Source organism: Amblyomma americanum, chromosome 7 (assembly GCF_052857255.1).
Source record: "Amblyomma americanum isolate KBUSLIRL-KWMA chromosome 7, ASM5285725v1, whole genome shotgun sequence".
NCBI lineage: Eukaryota > Metazoa > Arthropoda > Arachnida > Ixodida > Ixodidae > Amblyomma > Amblyomma americanum.
In genome coordinates this window covers 95,063,699-95,089,600 of record NC_135503.1, presented here as the reverse complement: position 1 = coordinate 95,089,600, position 25,902 = coordinate 95,063,699, and the positions used below count along the sequence as shown (strand labels likewise).

Sequence of the window (25,902 nt, the reverse complement as noted above, 5' to 3'; positions counted from 1 at the left end):
ACCGGCTCACACGTTCTATGATGGCGGAGAAAGATGTCATATAGATCATGTTGCCGATGCGTCTGGCCATTCTTGTGTCCTTGTTATTGGCCGCCTTTCTTTCCCACGTGGCTGGACTGTTGGGGTACCGATTTAGTCGAGTCAGTGCGCGACTATAAACCGGCACAAAGTTGTCACTCTTTCGACACCGTCAGTGCCACCACATTTCTCTTGATCTCTCCCCTAGGAGTTTAAGGGTTGGTGCGCTGTTGTCTCTCGTTGCGTAGGCGAGATTCGGCTATCGGACGCGCTGGGAACCGGCGATGTTTTCGCCTGTAGGGTAGGGGCATCACGCTTGGCCAACAGTAGTGCAACGTGTTCGCAGTGGTGTTCAATGTCCCTGCCAACGGCCCAGACACAACAGTTGTAATACTGAGCTCTTTCTGTTTTTCTTCGTTGGTGAGTCGGCAAATGGCGATGGGAAAATACACAGAAACGTGCACGGGTCTGCAGTCTGGCGTCAGCTGGAAAACAGGCTCTGCGGCGTGCGGAGTGTTAAGGCAAAAATAAAAGTGAGTTCGAGACGAGAATAGATACGATGCGCGTCATTGCCACTGTGTGCGCTGAAGAGCCGAAGAAGCTGCGCTGCACGTGCCAACGTTCACTGTGCTTTCAGTAGCCTCAAAAGCTACAGGTCATCGGTGAGTACTGTAACATTCGGACTGGTACGCACTTTTTCGTTTTAGGAATACTAGCAAGCGGCCGTGTGCCAAATTCTCTCTGTCCCAGTATTCGTCAGCTAACCACTTTTATACACAGGTGTTCCCTAACTAGGTCCAGTAACTCGCAACGTATCGCGAAGTATAAATTTCATCCCGAACTCTTAAACATTCCTTTAGTGTCCTTTTTACTTGCTTGTAACCACAAGTCGTACTTGTTTTCAGCATTAGGACGTCAGTCATCCGCTGGAACCATCGTATGAATGAACTAGCTGAATAACATCGCACACGGAGCTTGCTAAGCTGTTCATTCTGAATTCAAATACATAGCTTTTTTTCGTATCCGACCTAAGATAATCTAAAGAGAACATAAATTAAACAGTACTATTGCTGGTGGGCATAGGGTAAAATTTTAAATACCTCGTTCGCTGTCTTGTGCTTGTTTGCCTCTACACTTCCCGTATTTGAGGTCCGGCATCAATATACCACTGACAGTTGCAAACGTTCTTTTATGAAGAGAATTTATTGCAAAACGCACTTCTTGGTCTTTCTGCGGGACATATTAAACCCAGGACTCCGAGCTGCAAAAAGCTGCGCTGATATTCATCACTACTGTGTGCGCTGATTGGCAGTTTAGTAGCGCTTTCGTATACCAGGGCGGTATAGTAATTCGGACAGGGTCTATCGTTTTATTTTCCTCGTCTGAGTCGTGGATGGGCCATGGAGGTTGCAGCAGACGGACTTTTTTCCCGAGTTTAAGTATGGACATAGGCCGTGGTTGACAGAGACCGGAAACTTAAACTTATCTATAAAATACGCCAAGCGCGGGTATAGTTCATTGCTTTGCGCAAACCCAGTGAAAATGACAAATTGGAAATGCACCACGCTCGCTTTTACAGACGCGTGCGTATGCTCCTCGCGCTTTCGCATACATTCGCCATTTATCCGCTACACCTCCTTTTATTGTCGCCGATCCAGTTTTAAAGTAGGGGAAAAACGGGATTCACCTTTATGCGGGCAAGACTACGCACAGAATTGACAAGCTATTTCTGAAAACTACAGCGCAGTCCGGAATGCAGGGCAAGGAGGGGGAGGATGGCAAAATGGGCTCTTAGGTGTGCATGCATAAGCTTTTTTTAGTTAGTTTCTAATAATATTCTGGTGTGAACATTTTTTAAACTTGACTTAGCAGCTGACGTGCCCGTGTCCACCTTGGGAGCGCGAATTTTGCCGCATATTGTAAGAGTATCTTCGAGTTTCCACCGCATAGTGCTCTTTAACAGGAATGGAATTATCCGAATGTAGCTGCGGACATTACCAGAAAGCGACTTTTGTCTCTCGCGCGGTGTTTTAAAAGAAATGGCACTTCAAGTTGAAATGTGAAGTTCCCTGCAGCTCCTATACTAAGCCTAGCCTAAATTTATTACCAAAAGCGGAAGCTATATTTCTTGTTTTCAGATATCGAAATCGCCTAGTGCGCGTTTCTGAAATATTTCACATGCGGCCCAAATCTATAAGTGACGCTCTGAGCATAGATTGGTCCTTGAGGCTTAGGGAGAACATTTTACTATATGTAAATTTCAACTTCATTGTCCTCTAACAAATTTCGCCATAACGTGAACGCGACGCGTGAACTTTGTGAAGGAGTGATTTATATTAGCTGCGGATTCATGAATACAAGCCAACAAATATTCATGATCGCTGTGCCCAGTAGACTGCATTTTTACGGCTCTCGCCGCTCGAGTGCTCCTTCGGCAAAAGGCTCGCATCGAGGGGCCTGCTTTCGCGCCTGGCGTCGTGCCAGCGAGATTGCGAAGAGTGACGTCAGAGCGGGCCGAACAGCACGACGCGTGCCGCTTCCTTCTTGTGAGTCGTGACAGGCACCGCGTGCAATCTTCGCTCAGTACGTGTAATGCGTGGCTCTCCGCGCCCATGTTTTTCTCGGCGTTCAGTGCAACGCGACAAGTTCCTTCGTCCTCTCTGTTGATTTGACTGGATTTCGACAACGCTTAACGTGACAGCGTTCTTTTCTCAACCGAATTCTCATCTGTGGATAAACCATCTGGCAGCATTCTCGTTCACGGTGAGTGACATGAAGCGAGTTCCATATTGAAGTGAATTTAAACACAGCCCTTGAAATAGTGCACGTAAACAGAGCGTTTTTTAATCACCTCGGAGTTATTTTGAAGATATTTTTCGGGCAAGCATTTGAGTCACTGGACATATTTCTTCTTTTGCATGACTGTGAAATAATCCGCTGTTTTTCCTTTCGCTAGCATAACGCGTAATGATGTAGTTTTTCCTTCACATCTTCCAAATGTTAAGGGCGCGTAACCTTTCATGGTATGCATGTTGGTGAATATTTATAGAATATAATCCGATAGGATTCAGAAAAAGACAATAGAGGTACCCATGCATTAACTCGAAGCGAAATTTGGAGCAAAACAAATTGCTACTTGTGCAATGAACTACCTACTACGATACAATATTAGTTCCCATGGCCCCTCATCAGAGCTGCTCTATAAAATGGCGCTTCCGTTCAAACCAGCATATAGGATAGTTCAGATAAGTAGAGTCAAATAAATGCTATGCAAATTTTGTTCTCAACGAGATTTTATATGTGACTGAAAAAGGTCTCCGCTCAAAGATCTGCGCAATAATTTTCAAGAAAAACTGGAACCTTCTTAGAAACATTGTACATCACAAGTTGAAGAAAACGGCAACTTCGTAAGGTTGGATCTTTACAGCCCTGTAGGACGAAAGTTAGTCTGAGCGTCGAATAAAAATTGTTCTTAGCTAATATCGATAGTTAAATTTGAGTTGGCCGAACATAAATGCTCGTGTCATTTCGCGGAAAGAACGACTGCGAAAAGCCCACGCGTTCGAAAATAATCATTTTCCGCCTCAAATTATACAACGGCTCCAATTATAGAAAGGATTCAGTGCTAGAACTCTTCCCTTGCGGTCTGTGAATGTTTTTACAACATTAAATAAAATTCGTACGTCTGCAAGTCCAAGTCAGTTTTATTTTCATCCTCAAACTTGATGAATGTAAAGATAAGAATACTCAAGAATAATTAGTCATAAAAAAAGAATCACCAGATATTTTCAGGGAACCTTTCGTGAAATACCCAGCATCACCTGTGTCTTAGAGGCCAGCGAGAACAAAATTTTGGGCCGCGTAAAAGGAAGTTATTTTCCTTAGTATAGTTCAGGAGTATATTACGTGATAATTATTTGGATCCAGGCTTAATCGGGTAGGTGCGAACAACTCGCAAAATGAGCGTCGTTTGTTCCGTAATTCGTGCACCTGCCACTATGATGCCTAGACTGAGGTGACGACATGATTTCGGGAATTCATGCCGGGAGTGTTTGCATGATTCTGCTCATAAAAACTGTAGTGGTAGCGAATATTTCGTTCGCTTTAAACTGAAGTTCAAGTTATTTTATCAATAAATGCTGCATGCTTTCTAAAAAGACGTCCTGTAGTTCAAAACTGTAGATGAACCTTTTAGGAGAAATTAGGTATAAGAGTAGACGTAAGAATTTCAAGTAGTAATAAACAATTTCAAAGTATAATAATCAAGAAACATTAGAAAAACAGCAACAAGTCTTAGGGGGACACTTAAGCTGTGCCTTTAAGGGTATATGATGCAACAGTGGTTCCTCTAGCCCACGCAGACACTGACTCAGTTTTCACTAACGCGCTCGCAATCATTAAGTGAAAGATCACACGGCATACATAGAAAGCCGCTCTTTAACCAAGTCGTACGAACATGCCTGCGTGGCGTAGCGGTAGTGTGCCTGACTCGCCATCAGTGCGCCGCTGGTGCGGCTGGCGCAATCTATGGGAGACTCGTGCAGCAGCAACAGCAATCAGAATGTATTTTTGCAGTTAGCCGATTTAAAGGCAAATGTTCCTCCTTACCAACTTCGACGCCATGAATTTTGGCATGTTCCAAGTGAGAGGGCTCTACTTGGGCGCCAGATGTCGTGTTCTACTACAGCGCGGCTTTTAAATGCATTATATTCCAGCAACGTACAGGACGAAAAACGTAGCTCTCGTTCCATCAAAACCAGGTTCCTGTTGCAGCTGATCAAATATGAATGGCGGAAGGGTGATACATACCTTGTTCATTTGTTTGTTTTCTTGCTGTTGTTGCTGATTTATAAATTATATGTGTTAGAGTTTGATTTACTGTGTGCTTGCTGTATGCAATGTATGCTGTATAGTGTATGCTATGTTGCTCATATACTATTATCAGAGAAGGATTTGATATGTTAATATTTTATTTTGCCATATGTTCACTATATGCCATGTACTTGGGGGCTCGGTATGTCTTCAAGCGAAATTTGTTCGCTTTTTGCCTGAGGCTGCCCACATCTTTGTGGTGTATATAAAAATGAAATGAAAATGAAAAAAATGCCGGGTTTTTTCCCCCTGTCAACGACGACGCCTACGGCAACGCCGACACCAGCTTTTTTATGACACGGGGCGCTTACGCTGTCGCGTAATACACACACCAATGCACTAGCAATAAAAGATTTCAGCAAACGGAAATAAAAACCAAGCCGTTGCTGAATTACGAGTATTATATTATATTCTATTAGAAGACGCGGAATCTTCGCAAGTAGCAAAGGTAGGGAACCGATTGTTAAAGGAGCCGTAGTGTAAAGAGCCCTTCCATTGTCTTGGCCATTTTCATGCGGGAGCACGTGCAATTGCAGCGAAAATATATTGTGTGGTCACCTTTTCATGAGTTACCAGGACTAGACAGGTTTTGAGACCGCCCCCTTTTATCCGCTGTGTTTTTCTTTTCCCAGCAAAAAGCTGCTTTTGCCGGCGCAAAGGTAACTTAAATGGGCACAGACAATGTACGGTCATACGAAGCGATAACCGCAGCGGCTGCCACGAAAATGAAGCTTGCGTCGAACAGAACTGCAAATGTGTTGGCGAAGGACAAAATTCGACATCGGAAGATTTTTTTCAAATAAATACTATTTTCTGCTGGAGCGTTAAGCTCGTGAAATCTGCCGATCTAGTATAGATTGCAGGTGGTTACCCTTGGCTTGACCGCATGAACGGCTAGTGAGCAGACTGAAACACAAAGTAAATAAAGTGCATGGCACCACCACGTACGTAAAAGGAATGAACAAAAATATACGTACTGAGTAAAGGATGCTGTCAAGAACAAAGCCGAGTAACTACTCCTTAAGCACACAACCAATGTATCGCACTCTCCAGACATAAACTCTGCACACCGGTGTTCCTTGAACGTTGGTGGCGGCTTATCTATACTGCGTTCCCAGTGTCCTGATATGCTGTTTCATTTTAGCCATCCATTTTTGCCAACATCAATTTAGCAATGCTGTGGCGTCCGTGACACAGAGAAAACTCACTTTTCTTGAGATCAGAGAATAAAATGTCCTCAGTACGCGGTATAGCAGAAAACAAAGCGCCGAACTTCTAAAAGTGAATTCAGTCTATCCGTCAAGTTTCTCTGCCTATTAAATGTACCTAGACCTTGGTGCAACATGAATTCAGTTTTACGTGCAATAAAAGTGTGTTAACATTTCTTACAGACGTGCCAGTTATGCACACGGGAAAATCCAATGCGCGTACGGGTACGTGCGTGACTTTATCGTTGTGTTTTGGCATCGCGGCTTCAACTAGAGTGCTGCGCCGGCAGCTACAGCTTTTGTTGCTTACTCGAGAAACGAATCAAACCTAAATTATTTTCCTACAGTACTTTTTCAGATGCGCACTTTAATACGCGAATGCAACCTGGCTTATGTTTACAATTAAACTAAAAAAGACACTGGAGGGAGTTCAGAAAAAAGCTGTGAGATTTATCTCTAAGAAATACATGCCAACTGACTCACCCACAAAACTAATAAACAGAGCTGGAATACTCATGTTACACAATCGCGATAGGCTTGCGCGACAGAAGCTACTTTGTCAACTAATTCTTACATGGTGAGACCAGAGAGTTTAAGGCATATTTAAAAATCAGTAACAAGAGCAACTCGACACAGGCATTCACAATTACTAGAAGAATATTGATTCAACAAAAACTGTTTTAGACATTAATTTCTTGCCCCGCCGCGGTGGCTCAGTGGTTAGGGCGCTGGACTACTGATCCGGAGTTCCCGGGTTCGAACCCGACCGCGGCGGCTGCGTTTTTATGGATGAAAAACGCTAAGGCACCCGTGTGCTGTGCGATGTCAGTGCACGTTAAAGATCCCCAGGTGGTCGAAATTATTCCGGAGCCCTCCACTACGGCACCTCTCTCTTCATTTCTTCTTTCACTCCCTCCTTTACCCTTCCATTACGGCGCGGTTCAGGTGTCCAACGATATATGAGACAGATACTGCGCCATTTCATTTCTCCCCTAAAACCAATTATTATTATATTATTAATTTCTTCTTTCAGTTAGCTATTAGAGAATGGAATAACCTAGCATCATGTGTAACTGGCTCATCTTTAAAAATTGGTTAAGTCTCATGAAGCGCACCTACTTGTTCTACAATGTGAATTATAATCACAATTTCGACTGCTCCAGTGTTCTGTCTCAACTAAAGAAAATTTTGCTTTATAATCTATAACAAATCATGCTTTTTGTCATTTGTTGCTTGTTACTCTCATGTTATTCATAATCGGTTATCATTAGCGCTATGAACTTAAAAGCATCTGTTCCCATACAGTTGCACTGCTGTCTATTTGTACTTCTTGCGAAGGTCCCGATTGAGATTGGCAGTATTTCTAAATAAATGAATAAACATAGGTAAATAAAACTGCTCTCCAGCATGGCCTGAGGTTGGAAGGCCCAACAGCCATTGAGGAGGCATTGGGTGAGAAAAAATTCCCACGACAGGCAAGCAAATCCTCCGGTTTCTCTACGCAAAAGCCGGTCGGGAAGGACAGAAGTAGCAAGAGGTGTTTGATCGAGTCCACTCGAAGCGATGTGCCTGAAATCTTTTTCATTTTTTTTTGTCAGCCTTATTAATTGCTTGGCACACTGTCGGAATACTGCCCCGTCTACAATCCAGGAGACTGGACGCTTTTAACTAAAACACAAGACATTTCGGAACCTATAAAATTTGGGAGAAGGTAGTTTGAGCGCTTTATCAGAACATTTCGGAACCTATAAAATTTGGGAGAAGGTAGTTTGAGCGCTTTATCAGGAGCTGAGCCGCCGCAGTGGCTCAGTGTTTATGACGCTGGGCTGCTGATTTAAAAGATGCGGGTTTTGATTCCGACCGCGGCGGTCGAATTTCGATGGAGGCGAAATTCCAGAGGTCCGTGTACTGGCGATGCCAGTGCACGTTAAAGAACCCCAGGTGGTCGAAATTTCCAGAGCCCTTCACTACGGCGTCCCTCATAGCCGTAGTCGCTTTCGGACGTTAACCCCCCAAAAACCATTTATCCGCAGCTGAAGTATGTAAGGTGGAATATATTCAATGTCTGCAAGTTGCGCTCAGGAAAGAATTTCGTGACTAATATTTCTGGTTTTTCTTGCTCCGGCCATTTTCAAATTCAACCATCATTGTTGGGTGGATGTATTTGTTTATTATGAAGGTTTCGTGAACTTCATTCTTCAAACATATCGTTTCCAAAGGCCGCTTGAGCGATTCACATACTGATCAAAATTGTGTCAGCGAGAAGAAGCGAACGGGTAATTCGAAGCGTGTGACTTCACGTTGATAACGCATGTAAAGCATTGTGCGCGTGCGCAGCTCTGCCACATGCTGCCTCCCAAGTACTTTTTAGCATCATTGTGCAGAAACGATAGGATTAGAGAAGGAATTCTGACGAACTGTATATTTTGACATGCATCCCATGGCTCGGAAGTAGAAAAAATTTATTCATCTTTCTCATTAGCACATTCTTGATGCTGAACCCTTGTGCAGCTTCAGAATATGACTATTTCTTTCTGATGGGTCATCCAAAAAGATGAAACGCGCAAATACAGGTTTCTAATAGCGTCATAAAAGACCCTCGTATGTAAGTGTCCACGTGGAGTCTCGAGCTGAAAGCAAGGCGCGCGTATCAGTATATGTACCCCAGTATCTGACCTCATCACTCAGAGGGCTGACCCACCTCGGTTGCTTCGGCGTTCGGCTTCTGATCCCAAGGCCGTAGGTTTGAACCCGGCTGCGGCGGGTACCTTTGAATGGGGCTGAAATACCAACCATGTACAGAGTCGATCCCACTTTTCTAGAGCGCTTGAGGGGTGTGCTGTGAAGCAAATTAAATTAAATCTTATCGCAGCTACTTTGCTGGGGATAAGGCACTGGTGCCTGCGTGGTTCACATGTCTAATAGGCTTCTCTCCAACGCAATTATAATCAGTGAAACTCAATACCTATTTCAAAATTTCGATTTATTTCCACCGGGCGGCACCGCTCGAGTGCTCTATACAAGTGTGTGTAAGGGGCGATGCTAGCCAATGCTAAAGAACTGCAGTGGACTGAGCAAATGTGGGGCCCTTCACTGCAGCGTCCCACATAACATATGCGTCGCTCCGGGACGTTAAACGTCACAATTTACAATTTCCTCAGTGGTCTGCTGTAATTAAATGGCCACGCTGTATTGGTTGCATTGAAGCCTCAAAACAGCTATGTAGTTCGAAAAACCACAGAAACGGGACAGCAGCACAACATACGGCCATCTCCAAAAATCTGAGTAGCACTATGTATTGTCAATTTTGTTTTTACATTTGTTCACACATGATTCGCCACTGGCATTGCATAGCACTCCCAGATACGATAGGGCGGCATAGGACAAGTGGTGTCTAATGGGCACCAATATACCTTTTTCAACGGTGTAGGTAAAGATGAGCACTTTTTGCCGGCGACATATTTTCCGGGGACATTTTTTCCAGTACTCCTTTTTCAGCGTAGCGTGATAGAAAATTTTAGTGTTTATTGGATACGGCAGCGCTATCTCTGACAACTGGTTAGGAAAAATACAAATTATGAACAAGACCACCACTTTCTTGCGACTTTGGCTCCCAGTAGACAAAAGGCGCTCGTCTTGTTCATAGCCTCTCTTCTCGTCTCAAATTTTTAGTGGCAGCGCTACCCAATACAGAATGAGCTACCAGTTGTTCTGTACGCAGTTATTATTTCTTCGGTCCTTATTTTGATGCAGCCGCTGTCTGCACTGCAAATTTTTGAGAAACCGCCCCTGTCACTCAATTACACGCAGAGACTGGGCATGGAAACTTTAGCCTTCATTATTTGGCATTGGACGCAGTACAGGTACGCAAACAGTCTTTTTGAGTAATTATATTTGGGAAACTAAATACATGTCCAACAAGAGGCCTTGTTTCGCTGAAAGGAAAACAAAAACATCATCAGGAAAAGCAGCACCCTAGCCATCCCGACCAGTCTTCCTTATCACGCACCGCAGACTTCGCAGTAGGGGACATGTGCGAGCGTTGCTTTGATAAACGCGCCTCTTCGCTCCCTGTGTGGCCCGCTGGATACTCAAAGCGGCTCTTAGCCCATCTCAAGAGGAAGGGGCTTAGGCGGTCGAGGCCTTTATCAGGAATATACAGTGCCGCTGAACGGATCACGAGTGCCCTGGATTTCGTCTTTGTGCTTGTCACATGCCTCTCGCTCAGCCCAGACGCCTGTAAAAGTTTTGTAGCACTTATCCTATCTCGGAAATCCATGATCCCTTGAAGTTCGTCGTTATCTTATCTTGAAAAACGGCCGCGCCTCCCACCTTAACGCGAGCATTCAGGCTCGGGCGTTTCACAGCATTGGACTGCCTTCCGCCAGCTGTGTGGATACTACTGTCGGCTCTGTTTGGCGGCAGACGACGCGTCGTCGCCGTCGAGGTTCTAGAAAAGGTACGTGGCCGCCAGCTCTTGCGGAACTTGCTTGAATTGTTTTCGGAAATATTTTAGCTATGCGTGTGCACGTAAACCGGCGGATGCAGTTAAAGCGTTTTGCGTGCAGCATAAAACCAGTTCCAGATGTCTAAACTGCGACGCGCAACGCTTTATGGACTGTAGCTGGCGATTACTGACCTTGGTTCTGGAGCACCACGACACACAGTATACACGTGCTGGGCGCATTGGTTGTGACACCCCATTTCCTACCGTTTTCGGTCCCACGATCGGCATCGCATGATGTGTGAGAGAACCCGTAAGTTGTAGCGTCTTCCCAACTCGATAACAATGTCGCACGGCTGCCAGCTAGCCCTCGATCAGGGCCTGCAACGGAGGGCTACTTAAAAATAGACGAGGCCAAGCTTCCTAGCACGAAGCACGGTACAATTCAAGTGTTCTGTTGTGGTGCCACCCTAAACATGCTCAGCAGCTCTCGGCTTTTCTCGCGCTTCTGTCAATGGTTTCCGTTCAGACACGCCGTCAGCAAAGCTAGAGATATAGTCTGTTCTAGTGCCAAGCAGCTACAAATACTAAAACATGTGCATCTATGTGTTTATTCGTTTCTTATTGTGCTTTTTTTTTACGCCAGAGTGATTACTATGTGAAGTTGTGAGGCACATTTTAAAAACCATATTATGATGAAATACAATTTTTTTTCATCTTGTTCCAGTAAAATGGCACTTTGACGGAATATAATTTTTCAAAATTTACTTGATCAAAATTCAGTGTTATTTGAAAAGGAAGAAAAATTGTTTTTAGTTAACACCCTTTCAATGATACGGCCAACGTATTAAATTCCTGCGCATCTTGCGAAAATGAAAATAAGTTTTCTAGCCGAATAAAACTGTTTTTGCATTAATAGTTGATGTTGATTGTGCATTTTTTCGTTGAGACTGATAATACCTGTTTATTGCCATTTATGTCTATTTTTTCTTATTTATTTATTTATTTATTTATTTATTGCTCATTTGTTGATTTATTGCATAAACGTACTCAAAATTCGACGCAAGATGTTTGGAACACTCCGTATGGTTTTTTCGGGATACCAACATGGAGTTTTGTTTGTCATGGGCGGTGCCATTTCAGCGTTGCCCACAGAGCTGCGCCAGACGTTTTGAAGCATATTGATATAAAACCTAGTCCGCATATAAAGAAAGCTTGCGTGTCATGTGACGTACTGCGAATATAGAAATCTTGCTTTTCGGCTACAGATTATGCAAAAACACTAGAAAAAAGTTAGCAGGCACATGATGAAAACAAAGAAAACTTAACAGAAAGTAAAGCCGAGCTATAAATACATGTATTGGCGGATTTTGAGTCCTGGATAATGGATTATGGCTTTTGCAGTTCTTCTTAATCCTCTTTCTCGTTTTTCTTTAAAGTAGTTTTTGCCTTCCCTTCATCCGCGCGAAACCGGTGAGATCCCACCGGCGGCATGGTTGTTTTCTCTGCTGCTTTATAAGTAATTTTTTTAAGCGATTTATTAATGTAAGTAATATTATCCCACTGAAAAGCACAACACATAAAAAAAGAACGTTCCCCTATGCACCTTGGTTTAGGTGACTGTTGGCTCTGTTCATAAGTGTATATATATATATATATATATATATATATATATAGCACCGCCATTTCAGAAATTGTATACATGTTGTTTTTCTATATATACGCCGCGCTGGCAGACATCTATTCGGCACCGATTTTCCCGACAATGTTCGTACGAAAACCGATGCAACCGTGTGTCGTACAGCGTTCCAGTTGGGGTCATACGATTTCTCATTGCATATAACTTACATGTATGTACTAGTGGAGTTGACAGCTAGCTGGCAACAGGGATTCGAATCGACGATATATGCACATTCAGTTGTATGCCTTTCCAGGTTCTTTACATCGCTCCTTAAGGCGCACTTGAGATGTCCGCTGAGATGTGAGACAGTTACTGCGCCATTTTCTTGCCCTAAAAACGAATTTTCATAACAAACTTGTGTTTCAGCCGTTCTTCTTAGTGCCTTCCTGCTAATGACATACGAGCGTGTGGGAGTAGGTTTCCATGCACCAATTAAGGGACAGTATAATGTTTTCGCATTCCCACGCGTAAGCAGTTTTAAGTGTCTGTGGCGAATTTCTTTCTCAGTGAGGACGTTGATTTTGGTCATTCGCCTATTACACATACATTTAACAGTATCGTAATTATTTCGGTTTGTTACACATTTCCTGTCTTTATGCGTAGAACAACAAAAGCAATATGACTTGCGATGAATTAAATCAAATTTGACTGCTGGCGTCAGGCGTATATTTGCTGCATTTGTATAAAATAAATGTCAAGTATTTTTTATCTGTTTTGGCATTTTGATCGGGATAAAAACATCCTTCACTTCTTAAGGTAGACAACTAATTTTGTGTTTTGATCTGCTCTCATAAATGCTTCCAGAAAAGTTATGCGCCTTGAAAGTGAAGCCACAAAAAAACTCCATCTAATCCAAGTTCTTAGGAAAAATTGATTCCAATGCGCATTATATCCGTGCGGACGTTTGTTCGGCACGACGAAAAAAAAAAGCATTTATTTCTCAGAAAAATTGATTTGGTAACTTTTTCTTTCTTCACACGATGAAAACTTGCTAAGCCATAAATGACGAAGGTACCGTGATGGCCGTTTTACAGTGAACGGCTTTGAAATGTAGCCTCACGGATCCGCGAAGAGCAGTATTCATGCCACAGCAATTAGATTGAAAAAGCGGCCTGTCTTGTTGGTACGTGCATTTTTTTCTTTTTAGTTCATAACAACTCACTTCAGAGTGAAAATGGTATAATTTTTCATTAGAACGAGGTAATGTATCTATAATGACCAACTTCAGTTAGTCCTCTGTCCCATAATCATACCGAAAAAAAGTAAACGACAGCGGAGGACGTGTAGATGCTGAGCCCAGTTTGAAACCAACCTGCAAGACTGAAGCAAGCCTCCTGCCTGCATTTTAATGTTGATAACAAGCACGCAGATAACCAGACTTGAATTGCAGGGCTTAGCTATATTGCTCTAGTTGTCAAAAGAGCAAGAACGCGGACGGCGTTCGCTGTCGACACATCCAGACAATCCGAGATTATTCTGTTGCATCGCAAACTCGAGAGAGATTTAGTGACTTCCTGGACAGCAACATCACGTGAGCTCCAAAATAAAATTCCACAAGAGGGAAAAAAACATTCGGAAATGGGAGTAGGCTAGCTATTGCGCCGAGGGGACCGCGCTGTCGCAAATTAACGCACGGAAGCAATCATGAAAATAACTTTTCTTAATCCACGGCTTCTACGCTGCTCGAGGAAAGCGTCATTGTGTGTCATTGAGCAGTGTCTCAGATGTGATATGCAAGAGTTGCCGCAGTGGCTAATTAGCTTTGGAGTTCGGCTGCTGATTCCAAGATCACGGGTTAGAACGCAGACTACGGCCAGCCACATTTCGATAGACACGACATGGAAAACTGCCCTTTTGCTGTGAGATCTCCGCGCACCTTAAGGACCCCGCTCAACTCACTATCTTAATCTGGAACTCCACACCACGGCGCCCCTCGCAACCCATGTTGACGCTTCGGGAGGTTAAACCCCACATACTAATGTGATAAAGTGCAAGTAACTAAATATGACGCCGCAGACCTCTGTTAACAGAAACCCGAGCACGTTTGAAAGTTTCTAGAGCAAGAAGCTCCGTTTGGAAGACAGCAAATTTAACACCAATGCATTGGCTGCTACCGAAGTTTATTATAATTTAATCTCTATCTTTTTTGTTGTCTACCATTCGCTCGATTTGGTCTTCATATTTATAATATTCCCGACGAAACCCTAAGTACTTAGTTTCAGGGGATTCCGGTCAGATGTCATCACTATCCGCCATTTTCCCCCAGGAAAACAGCAAGCAATGTTCGTCATGGGACACCTGCCCAGAATATCAAATCTACGCATTCGTAAACAGAAATTTTTACAAGAGCTATAATGAACGATCGCACAAAGCTTGTGCCAAGTGGGAGCTCCGATGGATGTCTTGCAAGCTTGTGCATCGCCCATAACAGTTTGTTGCAAGCCAAGCTGCATATTGTAGGTGCTGCCCTCTCTGCTGAATCATTGATATTTAATGAATGTGTCAAGCCGGAGCAAATACACTATCAGGATTGTACAGCTTTCGACATAAGAACAAGCTTAAATTTTTTCCCCCGGAGCTGAACAGTGTATTTCGTTTTCTCAGCATAAACAGTGAGCTGGTTGGTAGCAAACACTTTAGGACCTTAACTAGTTCTTCGCTTATTTTGCTGTTAGTTCTCCTATTGAGTCTGCATTAAATACTAACGCCGTGACAGCAGCGTACCTTAATGTTCGGGAATATTTTAAGGTTGAGCGAAAGGCATTTACGTACAGAAAAAAAAAATATATGCCACAGTACTAAGCCCTGTGGCACCCCAGTTAGCACGGCCTGCAGTTTAGAGATCAAGTTATTCATTATAACATGCTCTTCGTGGTTGGTGAGGTAACTGGTAAATATGTCTGCTATTTTCCCTCTAAAACCGTAACTACAAAGCTTATCAAGCAGTATCGTGTGATTAACGGTATCGAACGCCTTATTAATGTCTAAATACACAACCGTGACAATCTTGCTGTTGTGGTGGGCTCTTTGCAAGGTTTTTCAGGAAGAGAACAAGAGATCCTGTTCACCGGTGCGCTGGGAAGCCGTGCTGACTGGCGCTCATAATACTATTAGGGAATTAGTGAAGACTCGGCAAGTTCAGTTTTGCCATCTCTTCAGTGTGCCTAAGAGGAGTTCTCTACTCCACTTGCCGAAGAGAAATATTTGGTAATCGTCTTTCGGGCGGAGCAAGACCGTGGATCCTTTTCATGGAGTGTGTACAGTGCAACGACAGCAGTCGTTATTTCCTCATTTAAATGACAGCTGAATGCATGTGCGGATGCTGCGTTTCATGAAGGAGGATGTCCCTTCGAAAGCGCTTACTCTATTGCTTATTTTTATGCCACGCGGTTCAAGCTGGAATCTAGCATGAGAGCGGACAGCTCCATAGGCCCTGATCTTCCAAAAGAAAATCCCAAGCTCTGTTATTTACTCAGATTACTTAAGTGTGATTATGGCTTAGTCCTCTGGGGTACCCTACAAAAACCATGTAGTAACTCCCTCCTCAAAATGTCTTATGTCTGCACGGACATTGTCTTAAAATTACAATTCGCTGGGTAGCAGGTCACAGTGGCATAGATGGAAATGAGGAACCTGGTAGGCTTGCTGCGTCAGCTGCCGAACTGAGTCGTATCGATGCAAACCAACTTCCGTACCAGGATCTCAAGCCATATATTAGGACGGCACTGCGCAAAGAGTGGTAGCAGGATTGGAAAGAGAACAAGCTGCACACAATCAAACCAGGGATTGGAAGATATGCCACTAAAAAACAAAATAAATTCAAAGAACTTGCTCTCTGACGACTGAGGATAAGACGAACATACACCACTTGCTCACGTATTTTGAAGGATACACCGGCACCACAATGCGCGAGATGTGGAGCCCACACCTCATTTGTTAACATATTAATCATGTCCCTGATATTGGAGACAGAGAGACGGCAGCACTTCCCTGAATTATACGCATTTGAAATACCGATGCACCCTTCGTTATATTTAGATGAAGACCGCATGTTTTCATCGCAGAGAGTTTTTAAATCTATAAAGGGTTTTTAAATCTATAACTCATGTAGGCTTTTTACAAGAGATCTCCTATTCCATGTAACCTCAGTTCCTCCTCATTGCTGAGCAGAAGGCTGAGTTTAGCCGCAGCTGCTAGATGCCTCGCCCCTCTTGCTGAAGCAAGAGATATGGTTTAGGCTGCCTGTCCTCGTCTTTTAGAAGCAATGGCTCTTACGAAACTTTTTAGGCGCCATACACCACTTTAGGCCATTCCACCTGACTTATACAGCCCCTCGACACACTATAAACATGCACATACTCATTACTATTCGGCTGCGTACACCGGTGATAATTTTCGCATGTGCCATACTGTAGCCTCAGCTGACCAAAAACCTTGTGTTTGGCGCTCTTTGGCACTAGACGCATGCTCCTCTTGCCACAGCTTTATACATCTCGATTTCGTAGTCATCCCAAAATTACATTGCCCTTTTGCAGGCTTTCCGAAAGAGACTCCTCTTAGCTCGCCTGCCATGAGCAATGTTAATTAGTTTTAAAAGGAGTAGTTTCTTTCACGCCATGCATGAAATGCTTTTAGCTCCCATCCTTGGAAAACACGATGTTATAAACTTGCGAAATCGTGGTGCTGTTAGTGCCCTCCAAATGGCAGTAATATCAGTAAGAAATTCCTGTACTCCTCAAGCTGAACTTTAAACCGCGTTGGCGCGAACCCAGTACTTTGCAGAATGTGCCCGTCATAAATGATCACCTTTCAAAGCCGCACTCAGAACGAGCATTATGTTCTTACTAAGAAGCCTGACGATGGGTATTACCGGGCGAGTTGGTACTTACTATTTCCCTGTGTCATATTACCCTTTCGTTTCGCTCTTTCTTTCATCATCGGAATGTAAAGGAATATATACTGGTGGAATCGAACACAACTGCGCAGTTGCCTGCTTTCATGGAAACACTTTATTACAGTAGTTTTTAATTGTAGAACGTTTTTTCTTCTCCCCAGAACAGCTGCCAGTCCACCGGTGAAAATGAGAGCCACAATCGAAGACAATGTAGTCCACTCTCCCTATCCCGCGGTCGAGATGCCATGCTGCTCGTTCTACGACGCTGCCAAGAAGGCGCTACTCATTGACCCGGACAAGCTGGCGCTGGTAAGTATACTTCGTGTGGCTTCACTAGATGTGAAAACGGGAATTAATCAGCTTAAAAAGTAGGCGAGGGTACTCTCTTAAAAGGCAGCCAACAAGAATGCGGTCAGTTCTTAGGTTCCTGCTCAATTTAAAGACTACGTGAATAATGAGGGATTCCGTCTTTGATATCTGATGATTAAGAGGGTCGTAATACACTAATATATTGAAGCTATTTTGCATGCACATATTGAAGGTCGTGCCGCCGCGGTGGCTCAGTGGTTATGGCGCTCGGCTGCTGGCCCGCAACACGCGTGTTCGATCCCGGCCGCGGCAGTCGAATTTCGATGGAGGCGAAATGCTAGACGCCCGTGTACTGTGCTATGCTAGTGCAGGTTAAAGAACCCCAGGTGGTCGAAATTTCCGGAGCCCTTCACTACAGAGTCCCTCATAGCCTGAGTCTCTTTGGAACGTTCAACACCATAAACCAAACCAAACATTGAAGTGCAGCTCAGCACAATACTGAGCTATGCACTACAGAAGATGACGAACGAAATCCAGAACCAATTAAATACATAAATAGTTTTCACGAATGCATGGCCAAGATGCGGCAAAATCCCTCTAAGCGTGCGCCATAAAGGTCCTCTTTGACAAGGAACATATGGATGCACCTAACCAATGCTGCTTCTAGGCAATATTTGTGAAAATGAAGCGCGACAAAATACACACTTCATCTGAGCAGCAGGAGAATTTAATAGCCCGTCGCGAACCCTCTTTGCAAAAGTTACCATAGTAGCCACGTCGGCAAGACTGCACCCTCACTCTCCTTACTTGGATGATAAAGCGGCCAGCATGAGCGGTGTACGATTTCGCTCTTCGGAGTGCTGCAATACTGAGATGGTTAGGGCGTATACGTCGCCCAGTTTATATCCGTGAAGCCGAGGAGCTGGCCACAGCGACGGCTGCCGCAGCGCCGCCGCTCGACTGTGACCCCGCTGCCGCTGCCGGCGCTGCTGCCCAGTTACTTTTGGCAAACTTTGGCTCTGAGCAGTGATGCCTACAAAGAGGAAGCAGGAAAAAGCGCCTTTCTCCAACCTAGCCATGCCACGGCAGTTACCTTTTGAGAGAAAATGGGCGCACGCGACAAGTAGCTCGACGCACGTGCCAAACGTAAAAGCAGGTGTTAAAGTACGCTATACTATGGTCACGCACTGTGTGCGCAAGACTGTTGCCCAGCCATTTCATAACTCTCCTCGCGTTACCCTCGTATGATATTCACTGCCAAAACATTGAAGATGCACTGAAACAGTCTCCGAAAAAAAAACAAAAAAAACAAAAATAGCAACCAGCTATTACGTTCGCTGTAGAGAAACAGGGCAGCCGTAAGTAGCAATGATTTTTCACTACCTCCGTACGCACCCATATACCTACCGGAGAGAAGAAATGGGTGCATTACTGGTGCAGCTCCTCACATTTAGAAGTTCGAACGCAGACAAACGAGATTGCAGCCCGTCGCGGTGGCTCACTGGCTTTCGCGTTGGGCTGCTGGTGCCCTGGTCGCGGATCCTGTATTTTCATGGAGGAGAAATACAAACACGCCCGTGTGCTGTGCGATGTCAGCGCATGTTGAAGAATCTAGGGGCCCCAATTAATCCGGAGACCCCACTACGCCGTCCCTTATAACCCATGTGTTGCTTCGGGGCGTTAACGTTCATTATTCATAATGTACAAAGTATTCGCTGACGACCGCTCATCAGCGAAGATAAATTTGAATCAATGGGGAATGGGAGAGAATATCACTGAAAGAAGAGAGGAAGTTTCCCGACAACGCTGATCAGTGACACGTTAGACGAAGCCCACAACGATCATTCCCGCTGGTAGCAGGAAAACACACAAAATATGTGAAAGTGAGAACAACGACAGCTCTCCGCCTATATCCACTTGAGATATGACCGAACGGCACGAATGTCGGCCTTAGAGCACACCCTGGCGGACGATGGGGACAGGTGGATGAAACCAGCGTGGGCTGCATGGGAAAAGTTCGTCAGCCCGGTGCAAGACAAACGTGACGTCAAGAGAATAGGTCGGCATGATTGGTTCTCGGGCCTCCTTTGAGGACCACTTGCCGCTTCGTTCTTTGCTATATTAGACTTTAATTTCTCGTTTAGAGAGAGAAAACTTGTTTGCCGCTGTTTTTAAAATGTTGTGTACATGCAGCGTAGTAAATCAAGAAAAAGCGATAAATGTAGTAGTTAGACATTGAACCTCATTTGTTATACGTAGTACACCTTTAGACCCTATTCACCATCAGATTTGGCGGGCGCCAGGAAGCTCCTGCGCGGCAACCCTGTAGCCCCCAGCGGCCGTACTCTTGGGCGGTTAAAAACTTTAAAGCTCCAAGTGAAGGGTGCCCGCAGGCTCAAAAGACACTGCACAAATGAACGTGCGGAGGTAGAGCCCATTGCGCTTCTTTCATAGGCGTGTCGAAGGGCGCTTATACGTCTCCTCGGCGGCGCCATAGGGGGAGGGTCACTTGACACCTTTAGCATACCGGGTGCCGTGTTGCCGTTACCGGAGTACCGAAAGCCACCGCCAGTGCGTCTGCACTGACTGGTCCGGATGCCGTAGGCGCGGGCGTAGGATGGATGGATGGATGGACGGATGGATCAACGGACGGGCGAATGGACGGACGGACAAACAAGCGGGCGGACGGACGGACGGACGGAAGGAAGACAGGAGTGTCCTCTTTGAAACTGGATGGTGGCAGTTACCACTATGCTCGACGTTTTTTCATTCATTCATTTTTCTCTATTTATTTAACGGTTATAAATCAGTGCACAATTTGCTATTTTGTTTAAATGCATTTTTAATCCTGCACTTCTAACATTATGCCACCAACCTGCTGTTGAGCCACCAATCTTCAAATCGCTTTTTGATAACTCCACCGAAGATTCATTCACACGACCATTATCTCTAAACCCTAGGGCGTGAGGGAGAGGGACTGTGCCTGCATCGACATCCGGATGGATACCATTATATTCAAGTGTAAGATGTTGAATTGTTTCTCCAGATTTACCACACACTGCAGATGCGTCATCTTCTAGATTGCATTTATTTTTGTTGCTGCGTTTTCTTAGACACCTTGACATAGCTTCAAAGAGTAAGGCACTGCCTCTTGAGTTGTCATAAATGGAATCCTTCCTGATCAGCTGCCTTTTCCAATTTGATAAGGTTCTACACTGCTTCTTTTCTATTGAACAAATCCAGTTTTTGCCTTTTGTGTTTTCACCTGTCATTTAAAGCTCTTTACAACTGCGTCCTTTTCTCCTGCATATAGTTGCTTGGTTTAAACTAGTCCTTTTCCGCCATTCTAAGTCGGCGCCCTTTCTATATAAGTATTTAAATACCTTAGCTGACTGCCCGTTATCGTACATTTTCTGCAGGCGTTCTTCATTTAATAATTTTACAACGAGGTTACGTGCTTCAAACGATGCTCAGCACATGTCCCCCTATACATCCTCGTGCGTCGTTTTGCCGTGGCTACGTATAGGACTTATTTGCCAACGGCTCTCTGATTTATTTCTAATCTCGACTGTACTCCTGCCCTTAAACACAAAACCGTAGCTGTCGGGAATATGGCGCCATCTGTTGCCCTCAAAGCAATCTGCGCACGCGCACTGATGGCGCGCGGTGTCCGGGACTCCGCTAACGGCAACGGTAGCGCGGTACCCGGTAGCGCGGTACCCGGTATGCTAAATGTGCCTGTTTTCTGATTTGCTAAACATCGGGATTGTGCGCCAAGGTTTTGTGGATAGGTGCACAGCGCAAATGACGTCACGTGAACAAGCTCTGTTTGAAGGGGTTGTCCAGCGCCATTTTCCATGTGGAATGCCCGATAAATTGGATGAAGAGTTCAATAGCAACTCCTGAAATATTTGGCCTTAGTAAACCGTTTAAGCACATAAAAAAAACGGCACCTGCAGCAATAAAATAAGCATACAGGCTGTGATCTTTTACGATGGCTTTCATACCCTCGAGCTAAATTATAAAATGTAATTATCTGCTGCCAGTGGTGTAAAGCCCTGGCGAAAATCTCAAGGTTTTTCTGTTGCCAGTATTAAATTGTAACGGTTCCCTCTGCGCATCTATTCGCTCTGAATAGACGTCAACCCTAAAATGCAGCCGTCATGCTTTTGTCGACTGGAACACGTACCCTTCCTTGGCGGAGACGTAAAACAAGTGCACGCAGTTAACTGCGCCCACATTTTAATTATTTTCCAGATTACTTATTTTATTAGAAATCATTTGTCAGTACCCTCGGCGGCGTCCCAGCTTGTGCTTAGCTCGCAATGAGCGCTCCTGCCTCATTGTCAACTAGTGAAAAAGAGGTCAAATTATGACTGAATTTTTATGACGCAAAGACCTATGGGTCCAAAGCCCGTCATGGCACGGTGTTTTCGTCATCTCAAGGTGTGGTCAAAGACCATTTCCCAAAAATTTCACCCTAAAGAAGCCGAGCACCAGGCCAAGGGAAAGCTTGCTTCCATTGTACCACCGCTGGGTACCCAGCGACACTGGGGATCAAATCCCTCACCTCCCGCATGCGAGGCGGATGCTCAAACGACTGGGCCACCACTGCGGTCGAAAAAAGACACCAAATAATAAAAGGTAAAGCTTTTCGTTGCAAACTGCACCTGTCGGTACAAGCGAGTTTGATACTTGTTCGGTCTGGACGCAATCTCTTTAAGCACAAATTTGGAAAATGAAACGCAGGCGGATGGCACCGTCGAGGTGACGCGCCTAGAGCTATTCAAGCTGATGCAGCGCTACGCCGCGGGCTTTCAAAAGCACGGCCTGGATCCTGGCGACCGAGTCTGCGTCCACGTCGGTACCAGCGTCGAGAGCTTCGCTGCCATGTGGGGATGCGTCTTCGCCGGAGCAAGCATCGTGCTGGCGAAGACGTCTCTCACTGAACGTAAGTGTGAGGAGCATGATGATTATGTTTGAAGTGTAGAGTTATGTTTCATGATTATGTTTCAGTGGGCAAATAATTCAAAAATGGATGTCGCTGAAAACAGCACTAATTGGTTACCGTAGTACTACCTTTTCAATGTGAGAGCATAACTTGGTTTATTGTGCGAAAACACCTCCGTCATCAGACGCCCTTGGTCAAAACTCGGCTTGCAAATGACATCATAACCCCTCCTAGGGTAATAGGCTACCGGTGTCCCCACCGAAACGTACCTGAAATCGCGACAAATATGCCCACTCACTCAGGGAGCCAGTTATTCACATTTACTTTCCTCTAGGCCTTGTGCTCGTTTTGAGAAAAGGTATAATGTGCATAATTGCTTCAATTTGTAGGCGCATGCCACCACCTACCCACCGGTCATTGAGTTGTGCACTGACCGAATGGTCCAGTTGCACGTCCTCTCGCATTTACGCTTCATAAGAATTGCTTAGCTTTTCCCAACGTTTTTAAGAAGTAAATTATCATGATTACAATATATTTTTTTATTCCATAAATTTGGCGGATTGATGCAATTAATCAGGAGTTGATAACTACGTGCTTGATATAAAGTTACTAATTTATGATGGTCTATCGGCGGAACATTTAGGTTACCATAAGAGTGGGAGATGGTCCATCTGTATGGAGTAAAAGTGATTTTACGAATAGATGGATTTTGTGAGTACTGAAGGCACGAAATGTGAGTGTTGTATGTATTTCTCGACAATAAAAAGGTAGTAATAAAGATAGTCATCATAATGAGAATGAAGGGTATGTAGCTAAAACTACAGGCAGGTCCTAATTAATACGTGAATTCCCAAAGAGATTTTCGAAGTTATGGGTTAAATGTGGACGTCAAATTTTAAGTACGAGTCGAGTACAACCTCAACATATGTAGCAGTGTTTGGTACATTATCAACATATTAAAATGTATGTGGAGAGCAGTCAATTATTTTTTTATGGCTGGAATACCTTTCTTATCACTCTTAACTTTTTCTTCCTTTTACTTTTTTCCTGCAATTTTCATGGATTCAATACCTGTGCCGCCGCAACTGACGAGGAAGTTACCTCAAGAATTTTTTCTACACTCGGTTCGTGGAACTAGCGTTCACGCTACTGCCGCCAATGAACTGTAGCAATGATGCCGCGCATAAACAGGAAACAGGGAAACCATTATGGCTGGGAGGTAGAGGATTACTAGCAAAGCAAGACGTAGATGTCAGCCTGGGTCGTGACTCTTTGGCCTGGCTCGCTGCACTGGCGAATCGGGAGAGGGAAGAATTCGGACTGGTGGCGGGTGACGATGGTGCATGACTTGTTCTGGTGATCGCAGCCGCGGTATGGGCCCAAGCTGCACAAAAGGCGATGTAACGCTCTAACGAAGGAGGCCTTTTTGGCAATAAAAATGAATTGCGTTGCCTGTAGGAATTTATGAGCGTACTTAAAAATCCCTTTTGATTCGCTGATAATGGACTGCTAGCAGTACACTTCAAGGAAATGGAAATGGCTTCAATGCGATGTCACGCAGAGCACAGAAAAGGGAAAGGTAGCAGTGAGTAACGAGCTTAAGACACTTTGAGAACATGGTGAGCAAGAAGCTGAAGAGAGCTTTGCCTCGGTGGACAGAGACAGATCGGTAATTTCAGGAGCGGTGCAGGTGCTTTTTAAAGAGTCCAACACGCAGCCCCCTTCCTTCTCTCTAATCTCGATTTTTTTCTTTGCGGCGCTGTAGAATGCCATGTGATGCAGCCTAATTATTGGAGTCATGTTGTTTTTTCTGCCAGTAGGAAAGGCAGCATGTTAGGATATATGCTCTGCCTACGGACTTGAGCCCGGGGACTAACACATAAATGACACAAAGCGTTGATACTTTGCTTAAGTTCCGCTGTATGCTCCATGTGGCTCAGCAGCTGTGGCGCTTTGGCACTAAGCACGAGATAGCAGCCTCTAAGCGACCCCAGCGGCAGCACTAACATCGAGGCCAACTTCTAGGAAGTTGTAGGCAGTTCTCCTAGGAAATATTTCAAGGAAATGAAAATTAATCAAGAACGTTCTACTATAGCCTCCGGCATTACCCTTCTCTTCGACCTGTGATATATGTCAGGCCGTCTCTTTTATCGGCCATTACAGTATTGCAGTCACACATGTCCACTTCTTCAAAAGGCCTGGAAGCATGACTGGCGCCAGTTAAGCAGCATACTTTAAAAACCTGGTGCTTCGATAAAGCTTTATTAAAACTGCTAACGGTGCTCTGGGTCAATGTATTCAGCCACTGAGCATGAAAGAACAACCACTCCAAAAATTGAGCTCTGAACGCCGCTTCTGGGATAGTCTCAAAGTGTGGCCGGGTGTTTTTTGGCTTTCCTTCAAGACGTTCTCTGACAGAACCATGTAAACCCACACTTCTTACGATTCGTTGGCATGGGTTGTGAGTCAGAAATGAAACAGATTAAAAAACTTCGAGAGCAATCAAAGAAAAATGGTTGCAAACGATACCAATTTCTTTGTAGATTGGACTGTGCATACCCAAAAATTCTGGACAAAAGCTTTTTGGAACCGGAAAGAGTTTATGAACGCAATGTTTTCATTTATTGTAAAATTTCACCTTAGCTCAATATATCTGCAGATTTCCCTTCGACACGCTTGCATTTTTTTTTTACTATGAACGCGTTTGCTATCGTCAAAAGTGTTCCCCATTGGTTTTCTATCGCAGTCTTAACTGCTCCATGCGACCGATGGAGAAAGTATAAAGCTTTTGCTACACTTCGGAAGAATAGACTATTACATTAAGTATTTCCATGACAGTACCTTACATTTTTTGAAAAGATCAAAATTTTTGTACAAGAATGTTGGACATAAAAAGCAAACATATTACCAGCCTCAGGTTGTCTGCACAAAAGGCCAGACATTGCTGCCAGGCACAAGCTTGCATCCCCATCCAACAGCTTTAGTTTCACCTGCGAACCTCTTAAGTGCGAATGTTAAGTTCTGTCATTGCGACAGTGGGATTTTTTCTGGTATCACCTTAGAAGCCACTGAAATGCGTGAGGCTGCCGTGTTTACGGGAACCAAGTGGTATGCAAGTGATAAAATTCAAGCAGTTTTGTTTCCTGCTCGCTAACCGTATAGAGCTAAGGTTGGTTCTACATGTGAGACCAGAGTCACGTAAGTCTGCCATGCGGCGTATGCAATGCGGTGATGGCTACTGATAACGCCTTTTTTCTTTTCGGCGTGTCAAGGGGAGTTACGCTACCAGCTCAGCGACAGCGATTGCACGCACGTTCTCACGGAGCCAGCTTTTGCTGAGAAGACCGCCAAGGCTGTGGCGTCTTTGCCAATCAAAGTAAGTTGAAGCTATCCGCATTGGTACCACACGTTATTTTCCGTAGCAGGTAAAAGATTGCCTACCGGTTATTTGCAGCCAACTTACAGATTTTATTGAACGAACCCATTTTAGCATGTCTGCAATGAAGTTCACATATATCCTTTTGT

At 44.4% G+C, this 25,902-nt stretch overlaps 1 protein-coding gene and 1 non-coding gene across 4 annotated transcripts in view; both read left to right on the top strand.

Moving 5' to 3' along the window:
- The first annotated feature begins 2,564 nt into the window (after positions 1-2,564).
- The window catches only part of LOC144099421 (luciferin 4-monooxygenase-like), a 41,377-nt gene continuing 18,039 nt past the window's right edge, over positions 2,565-25,902 (top strand). Inside the window, exons 1-4 of one of the 3 annotated variants that reach the window (XM_077632713.1) lie at positions 2,565-2,781; positions 17,279-17,426; positions 22,176-22,377; positions 25,650-25,753. In XM_077632713.1, the coding sequence (XP_077488839.1) occupies positions 17,304-17,426; positions 22,176-22,377; positions 25,650-25,753 (429 nt within the window). In that variant the 5' untranslated portion in view covers positions 2,565-2,781; positions 17,279-17,303. Of the gene's footprint in view, positions 2,782-10,413; positions 10,558-17,278; positions 17,427-22,175; positions 22,378-25,649; positions 25,754-25,902 lie in introns of those variants that run through there. The other 2 variants (XM_077632714.1, XM_077632715.1) reach the window with 2 other exon arrangements.
- TRNAS-ACU (transfer RNA serine (anticodon ACU)) lies at positions 6,801-6,872 on the top strand. The gene has a single exon. It is a non-coding gene; the product is annotated as a tRNA-Ser (tRNA).